General features: G+C 43.9%; 1 protein-coding gene across 1 annotated transcript in view; it reads right to left on the reverse strand.

Annotated features, from left to right (window-relative positions):
• Positions 1-9,072, reverse strand: part of IGFBP7 (insulin like growth factor binding protein 7) — a 75,363-nt gene extending 66,291 nt beyond the window's left edge. Inside the window, exon 1 of the mRNA XM_027089666.1 lies at positions 8,561-9,072. Coding sequence (XP_026945467.1) covers positions 8,561-9,035 — 475 coding nt within the window. The 5' untranslated portion in view covers positions 9,036-9,072. The remainder of the gene's footprint in view (positions 1-8,560) is intronic.
• Positions 9,073-9,286: the final 214 nt, after the last annotated feature.

Consider the following 9,286-nt stretch of genomic DNA (forward strand, 5'->3'; position numbering starts at 1 on the left):
CCTTATCTTCCCAAGGCTGTTGTGAGGTTTTGGAGGAAACATCCACAGAAACCCTAAGTGCTGCACAAACATCAGTTATCATTAACACACCCTACAAGGCACTATGTAGGGTTCTGGTCCCAAAGGAGTTTACAGTCCAGTCAATAACGGTTCTTTACATTTATTTGGTGCAGCTCAGTTTTACAGTGACTTCATATCCATTCTATAATCTGACCTTCGCAATGATCCTGTGAAGTAGGTAGACTATACTGTGCCTTCATTTATAATATATGTTATCCTGAGGTTTGGAGGGGGTTCCTTTCTCATAGTGGTAAACTCTACTTTGAGCACGTTGGCTTGTCCTTGGCCTTGCCAACACTCTGTAAGTAACTTCAGACCATGTGAACGGGGCTTTGTCAACAGTGGGTTACTAGGTCTGTCTAACCTGGTCTGAACCTTTCTTACTTTTCAGACACCAAACTTTGCCACCTGGACCTGCTTTGGGGCCCAGGCAATTTCATGGATGCCTCCTCTCTCTGGGAACCCACTGCTTGGTGGAGGCCCTGAGCGGGTGGGGCTCTTGCTAGCTCCAGCTCTTTCTAATTAACCTCACCCTGCTTTCCTCCTAGGATGGTTAAGTCAATTCAACAGATAAGCATTTTCAAAGGCACCGGATCACTTGCCATTAAACCAGCTTGGGATAAAACAGAATTCAACCATTTTACACATTAATTTTCAGTCAAGAATAAAACACCCCTCCCTCCATTATCAACCTGTTTGTTTTTTTTTTTTTTCTCCTGACCTCCTCACTTTCTCTTGGAGACTTCATGGGGGTAGTGGGATACTGGTGGGGTGATGGTCTATGATCAACCTGAAAAATCCACACAAGTCAGGCTTGGCAAAGCTTTCCTTAGAGATTTCTATAGTCCCTCCCACTCTCCTACCCACCTCATAAAGAGTAAAGGACTCACTGGGAAATCTTTAAAATTTCCTAAAGTAACTAGACTCATTCATTTACATATTCCTAAGTCTGCTTCCATCTCAAAGCTTTTTAATGGTGCCACTCCCGGATCTAAACTACAAAAAACGTTAGTCATATGTTCCCTGGCTTAAAAATTCTTTTGACAATAATTCACCTTTTTTTTGTTTTTTTTTCAAACAGTTGCTAAAAACAAGATGTTATTTATCTTACAATTAAAAACACAGATGAGGTGAGATCATTTGTGGGGTAGCTTGAGGTAAAGGAAGCACCATAATCTTATCCACTGTGGGGAGGAATTTAGAATGAGGGAAGGCTGGCTGGCCTTGGACCCTATCCAAGGGAGTTCTGTCACTAAACTACCCAAAAGAGAGCCTTATAAGGCAGTTTCTTCTAGAAGGCAAGTCTGTAATAAACCCTGAGGGCAGGCTCTAGAGAAAGATGGAAATCGTATCTAAGGGCATCAAATAAATGCCTTCTCAGCTCAATCACTCCGGTAGCGTAGGTCTAGAGTGCAAAAGATCTTAAAAGTTATAACATCCTCTCCCAGACACTTCCCCTCCTCCCTTACGAAGCTGAGAGATAACCTAAAAGGGAATCTTGGAAACAGAATTCTCCTGACTCCCACATAGCACTTACAGTATCCAACAGCTTTTATTGCAAGTTCTTCCTGGCGTGCAATTTAAATGTGCCTTGTGGCTATTTAATTCCAGCCTGTTAATTCCTCTCCCGAAGAGCTGTAGAACAGTAGGTCAGGCACCTTCCATTTAATTCCCAAACCACAAAGAAACATTAACTTGTTCTTTCGATTACATTCCTTTAAAAGAATCTTGTGTGCGTGTGCGTGTGTGTGTGTTTGAAACTCTTGTATTTTATTTTTTTAACATCTTTATTGGAGTATAATTGCTTCACAATGGTGTGTTAGTTTCTGCTGTATAACAAAGTGAATCAGCTATACATATACATATATCCCCGTATCTCTTCCTTCTTGCATCTCCCTCCCTCCTACCCTCCCCATCCCACCGCTCTAGGTGGTCACAAAGCACCCAAGCTGATCTCCCTGTGCTATGCGGCTGCTTCCCACTAGCTATCTATTTTACGTTTGGTAGTGTGTATATGTCCATGCCACTGTCTCACTTTGTCCCAGCTTACCCTTCCCCCTCCCCGTATCCTCAAGTCCATTCTCTAGACTTTTAAAAGAATCTTAAGGCAACCTATGGAATAGGAGAAAATATTTGCAAATGATGCAACCAACAAGGGCTTAATTTCCAAAATATACAAACACCTTACACAACTCAAACACAAAAACCCAAACAACTCAGTCGAAAAATGGGCAGAAGACCTAAATAGACATTTCTCCAAAGAAGCCATACAGATGGCCAAGAGGCACATGAAAAGATGCTCAACATCACTAATTATTAGAGAAATGCAAATCAAAACTACAATGAGGTATCACCTCACACCAGTCAGAATGGCCATCGTTAAAAAGTCTATAAATAAAAAATGCTGGAGAGGGTGTGGAGAAAAGGAAACCCTCTTGCACTGTTGGTGGGAATGTAAATTGATACAGCCACTATGGAGAACAGTACAGAGGTTCCTCAGAAAACTAAAAATAGAATTACCGTATGACCCAGCAATCCCACTCCTGGCCATTCATCCAGACAAAACTCTAATCCAAAAAGATACAAGCACCACTATGTTCATAGCAGCACCATTCACGATAGCCAAGACATGGAAACAACCTAAATGTCCATCAACAAATGAATGGATGAAGAAGATGTGGTACATATATACAATGGAATACTACTTGGCCATAAAAAAGAACAAAATAATGCCATTTGCAGCAACATGGATGCAACTAGAGATTATCATACTAAGTGAAGTCAGAAACAGAAAGACAAATACCCTATGATATCCACTTATATGTGGTATCTAAAATATGACACAAATGAACCTATCTACAAAACAGACTCACAGACATAGAGAACAGACTTGTGGTTGCCAAGGTGGGGGGAGGGGAGGGATGGACCGGGAGTTTGGGGTTAGTTGATGCAAACTATTACGTATAGAATGGATAAACAACAAGGTCCTACTGCATAGCACAGGGAACTATATTCAACATCATGACATAAACCATAATGGAAAAGAATACAAAAAAGAATGTATATATATGTGTAACTGAGTCACTTTGCCATACAGCAGAAATTCACACATTGTAGATCAACTGTACTTCAATAAAAAAATAATTAAAAAAAAAGAATCTTAAGTCCTTTAAGACCTTCTTCAAGGCTGCCTATTTTATTTTCTAAAGCTTCTTCAGGTTTTCAATTCTTTCCTAAGATGCAGTGATTAAAACTGGGTAAAGGGATAAGAACGAACCAACAACTCACTCAACTTTCTGGAACTTTCTGTCTGAAAAAGGGCAACTGAAGCCAGAAGAATATTTTAAAGCATTTCTATTGGGCTGGGGTAGACTCTTTGAGATGTGACTTTTTCTGATTCTGATCTAAAAGCGAGGTGAGTCAATGTCAGATGTATTCCCTGGTCTACACATCAGACAGGCAGAAGATGCAAGGCGAAAAGAGGGCAGACATGCAGCAGAGCCAATTGCCTGCATTTCCAATGAGAAGGCATTTTGAGAGGAGTCCTGTGTTTAATCAACAAATATTTAGGAAGTGTCCAACCATTAGCCAGCCACTGTGTTTATGAAGAATAATCAAGATGGAGTCCCTCTTCTAGGATGCTCCCAGTCTAGTGGGGAAGACAGACATTCAAAGAGCTCTTTGGAGTCAGTGGAAGATGCTGTACTAACTAGAAGAGTTCTTTCTCTCCTCAGGAGCTCTGTTCCCTTTGCTGAAATCCTCACGAGGGTCCTCGGCATGGCTTGGCCCACCTCACTTAATACTGCTCAACCATCCCTAAGTCTCTATCCTTTGCTCTGGTGTACATTCTTTACAGCACATACTACTACATGAAAATATCTGTTTACTTGTTTCTGCCTAAGCTTATGGTAAACGCCACAAGAGAGGGATCTTGTCTATCTTATTCAAGTCTGCTTACCCCGACAACAGAAGAGTACCTGGCAAATTCATATATTCATTCATTCATTCAACATATATTCAAAGCATCTACTAGTGCCAGGCACTGATCTCGGCCCTTGAGGATAGAACAGGGAGCAAGAATTCCCTTCCCTCCTGGAGCTTACTTTCAAGTTGAATAATGACAACAGTAAACATTCATTGAGTGCTTTCTATGGATTATCTTATTGAATCCTCACAACAATTCTATGAGATAGGTATGATTATAATCGTTATATTATAGGTGAGTAACCAAGGCCCAGAGAGGTCAAGGAACATGCTCAAAGCTCAGTAAGTGGCCGGGTTAAGATTTACACTCAGGGAGTCTGGTTCTAGAGTTCTGCATCTTAACTATTCTGCTAGAATGTCTCTTGTTCACATATACATAGTACATGTGCAATGAATATTGTTTAAAAAATTGCTAGAGGGCAGAGGAGCTGAATAGGTATTTTTCCAAAGAAGACATACAGATGGCCAATAGGCACATGAAAAGATGTTCAACATCACTAATTATTAGGGAAATGCAAATCAAAACCACAATGAGCTATCACCTCAAACCTGTGTCAGAATGGCTATTATCAGAAGAGGATGTGGAGAAAAGGCAACCTTTGTATACTGTTGGTGGGAATGTATATTGGTGCAACCACTATGGAAAACAGTATGGATATTCCTCAAAAAATTAAGAATAGAACTACCATACAATTCTACTATCCCACTTCTGGCTATTTACCTAAAGAATAAGAAAACACTAATTTGAAAAGAAATACACACCTTATGTTCATCACAGCATTATTTACAACAGCCAAGATATGGAAACAATGTTAAGTGCCCATCCATGCATGAATGGATAAAGATGTGGTACATATACACAATGGAATACCACTCAGCCATAAAAAAGGTGAAATCTTGTCATTGGCAACAACATGGATGGACCTGGAGGGTATTGTGCTAAGTAAAGTAAGTCAGACGGAGAAGGATAAATATTGTATGATTTCACTCATATGTGGAAATCTAAAAAAAATAAAACCCTAAAATAAATAAACAAAGCAAACAAAAATAAACATGTAGATATAGAGAACATAGCAGTGGTTACCAGAGGGGGTAGGGTGGGGGAGATGGCAAAATGGGTAACGGGGGTCAACTGTATGGTGACAGATGGAAACGAAATTTTTGGTGGTGAGCACCCTGTTGGGTATACAGAAGTAGAAACATAATATTGTATACGTGAAACTTATCTAATGTTATAAATTAACGTTACGCCAATAAAAAATTTTAAAAAGTAACACCCTCCACCCCCCCCCCCACAAAATGTATAAACAGAATCAGAACATAAAAAAAAAGTCTGGGGTCTTCCCTGGTGGCGCAGTGGTTGAGAGTCCGCCTGCCGATGCAGGGGACACGGGTTCGTGCCCCGGTGCGGGAAGATCCCACATGCCGCGGAGTGGCTGGGCCCGTGAGCCATGGCCGCTGAGCCTGCGCGTCCGGAGCCTGTGCTCCGCAATGGGAGAGGCCACAACAGTGAGAGGCCCGCGTACCGCAAAAAAAAAAAAAAAAAAAAGTCTGGAAGCCTACACAGAGCTGCAAAAGGACAAAGACATCATTATGGGGGGTGGGGAGGGGAAAGACAAGGGGTTTCACAAAGAAAGTGACACCAGCTGATCCTTGAAGGCTAAGAGTTCAAAGGGTGGAAAGATAAGTGAGGGTGTGATTATAAACAACAACAAAGAGCAAACAATTACGGCGGCCGGACCACAAAGGGGGTTGGACAGAAGAGGCCAAAATAAGAGTTATTGCTAGGTAGTTTTTTAACTTGCTACTAAAGGTACTAGCAAGCAAGACCCTTAAGAATGAATTCTGATTCCACAAATAAAAATTAATTCTAAGGAAGAAGAGGGGATGGGACCCAAAGGAAACAAGGGATTGCCAAGGAGCTCAGCTATAACGGCCCATGAACAAAAGGAGTAACCAAGAACCGGAATAAGGGAGCACCATGTTCTCTTCTAACTGTGAGATTTTATTACACATCTTGGTGTCTCTATTAACTTTTTATTAAACTGAATTTTCAAATCTCCTCTTCCAGTTTCGCATGACTTCAGGGACCTGAATAAGATCTAATGGCACTAAATTAATGATAACAGTTTTAGATTTGAGATTATTACGTCACTACCTTTTAGATAGATTTATTTTTAGAAAGATGGCTTTGCCTCTTATCACAGAGGCACAGAAAACAAGCAGACCAAGGTCTCTCCACAGAAGGTGGGTAAGTGTTGACCTCAGAAAAGAAGGGACTGGGAAAAGATTCAGAGTGGCTCCAGGGCAAGCACTCTGGGAGGTAGGTTTGTAACTTGCATGGATACTTTGTTAATCAAAGTATCCTGTTTTGTGCATCCTCAGCTGTAAAGCATCTTAGCACAGTGCTGACACCTGACAGATGCTCAATAAATGCGGGTTAAATGAGACCAATCACCAGAAGGAATGATGCCCCCTCCCTCTCAATACTTGAGGAAGCATAAAGTTTCTTCCGCGGGTAGAAGAAGAACCCTTTCTAGGCTGGAAGAACCTAGAAAATGCATTTCCTATTCTTTGCAAAGCCCCAATACTAAATGGCACAGAAGTTAATGGCACTCTGATGGGTTTGCTTCTATAATTGTTAAAACACTTCCAGGAGTCAGGAGAAATATATTAGGAGATCTGGCTTTAGCCCCATTTATCTCTGCTGTGGAAAAGTACTCTGGTGGACCTCACATTCTTTTCTGCTCTCCCTGGCATTCTTCTATAAATGGCCCGAGGCACTAGACCCCTTATCTCTAAATTTAGGTTGGGAAGAAAGGTTAATATATGACAAGGTTTCCAGTTTTAGATGCTATTTCTCTTAACATTTTCCCCAAACATAAAGAAAAACTAGGTCTGTACCCTCCTGAGGTTTGCACTCTAGAGATGCTGAGGATCTGGTTTTCATGATAATGAGGTTATATGACTAGTTCTATATGACTATCAGTCTCAATATTTTATAATTGCACTGTGTGAGGGTTTAGAGATGTAAATAGCACGAGAGAAGATGGATAAAACTAGCTACAGGCTAGAATTGACAATAATACTTAAATAATCACCAAGCTATCCTTCTGCTCTGATAAGGCAAGTTCCAGTGATTTGGAAAGACTGGGGAAAAATTCCCCTTGGAACGTGTAAGAAAAATGTCAATATTTGGAATGAATTCTTAAGCTATGCTCATTTCTCTTTTCATGGTGTGACTGATAAATTAGACCCAAAGGGCTGTTTCTGTGGGGAAAGTGTGTGATTATTTTGGATTGTGATTTAAGTTTAAGGTGATGATAATATAGTTAACAGTAAGCTGGTTACACTATTTAAGGCTTTCAATAGTGAACTCTGAAATCAGTGGCAGATGACCTATTAGCCATGTGGACTTCTGGGAAAAACTAAAAAAAAAAAAGAATTACTTGGAAAGCTTGGAGAAAGTCTGAACTGTGTTAAAGAAGCAACTGCTTCTGTCATTTCAGGAGAACTGCCTCTTCTCTCCCTTTTTCCTACCTTGGCTGGGACCAGGAGAGAAACTGCCAAGGTTGCATTTCTAACCTTCCCTTGAAACTACTGCCTAAGCAGACATTAGAATTAAAAGCTCTTTTTTTTTTCTTTTTTGCAAGTCCAGACTCTATGTTCCCCTTTCATTTATGGCAAGCTTGGACTTGTTTGGAATAAAATAAACGATCAAACATAACCTCAAAGGCATTCCTGCTGAACAGTGCATCCTGGGGACAAATTACACAAGAAAGGAAAAAGAAAAACAAAATGGTCATAAGGTTCACAACACAAACGACATCATAAAAACATCCTTCAAAGAGTTTGTATTTTTTTGCCCACAAATAATTAGCTAGTTAGATTACTGTTTGAGAATCTGTAACTTCCAGTAAGTGAATTATTTTCCTTAATATTAAGAAACCATGAAATCCAATTTTTAAAATTCTTACAATCTAACCAATCAAACATGGGACAAACAACTTCTCTCTGAAAGTCCTTATACTGTATTTCATCGTCAAACGCCTTTCTCCTATCTCTTGACTTCATCTCTATACACTCAAGCCAAGAAAGAATGGAGAGAAAATGACATTTTTGGGTTCCTAGAAGAGTGGGGGCAGCTTTTGCGAATCAACTTGCCAGCTGTTAGCATGAGCTGGGTGAGCTTTGGGGACGGGAGAATCTGTAGTATCTGGAAATCTTTTCTATACATACACTCGCCCTGCAAGTCCTCACTTTCTTGGCGCACGCATCAATCTCTCAAAACCACCAAAAAAAGAGAAGGGGAGGCGTCGCCCATCCCTCCCGGCATCACGCGGCTGCCAACTCCCCCCTCCCCGAGTCTGCCCGGATGCCCACGGGAGAAGCCGCGGGAACCAGCCAGGTGCGCCGGCCGCGGACGCCCTGTCGGCTCTTCCCCGCAAGGAGGCGCCTGGTTCTCCCCGCCCGGCGGGGCGGGGTCGGGGTCGGAGGGGAAAGCGCACATGCCCACCTTGCTCGCAGGTGCCCTTGCTGACCTGGGTGATAGCCTTCTCCCCGCGGCTCTCGGCCTTCAGGCTGGCGGCGCGCAGCTGGCAGCCGCTGGGGTAGGTGATGCCGTTGCTGCCGCACACCGGGTAGCGGCTCTTGCACACGCACACGCCGCTCACCTCCGGGCCGCCGGCTGCTGCCCCGGCTTTACCCTTCCGCCTCTTGCGGCTCTTCACGCACTCCATCCCCGGCGCGCAGTGCCCCCTGCCGGCGCCGCTGCCCCCGCACGGCTCGCCCTCGCCGCGGGCGCACACCGGGCAGCAGCCGCACGCGTCGCGGGTCTCGCCCAGCTGGCAGCCCCGCGGGGGCAGGGGCGGGCAGGCGGCCGGCTCGCAGGGGCCGCAGGCGTCCGAAGAGGAGGAAGAGGAGAGGGGCAGAAGCAGGAGCAGCAGCCCGGCTGCACCGAGGAGCAAGGCGGACAGCGGCGGCCGCTCCATGGCGGAGAGCGTTGGCGGCGGCGGGAGCGCGAGTGAGGCGCGTCCTGCCGGCCAGCGCTTTAAATCCGGCGCCCCGCCCGGCCGGGCCGCGGGAACCACACCCCCCGGGCGGCTAGAGCTTGGCCGCCTCGTCCGCACCGCCCCTCCCGGGACCGCGGGGCTCGAGCGCGCCCCTGCTGGCGGGGCATCCGCTGGGCCCGGGGACGCTCCGTCTCACGCCTCTTCGCTTTTGGTTTTGGCTCTGAGCGCAC

The sequence above is a fragment of the Aethalodelphis obliquidens genome, unplaced genomic scaffold (genome assembly GCF_003676395.1).
Source record: "Aethalodelphis obliquidens isolate GAN/ISIS:26980383/991018 unplaced genomic scaffold, ASM367639v1 scaffold67, whole genome shotgun sequence".
NCBI classification, from domain to species: Eukaryota; Metazoa; Chordata; class Mammalia; order Artiodactyla; family Delphinidae; genus Aethalodelphis; species Aethalodelphis obliquidens.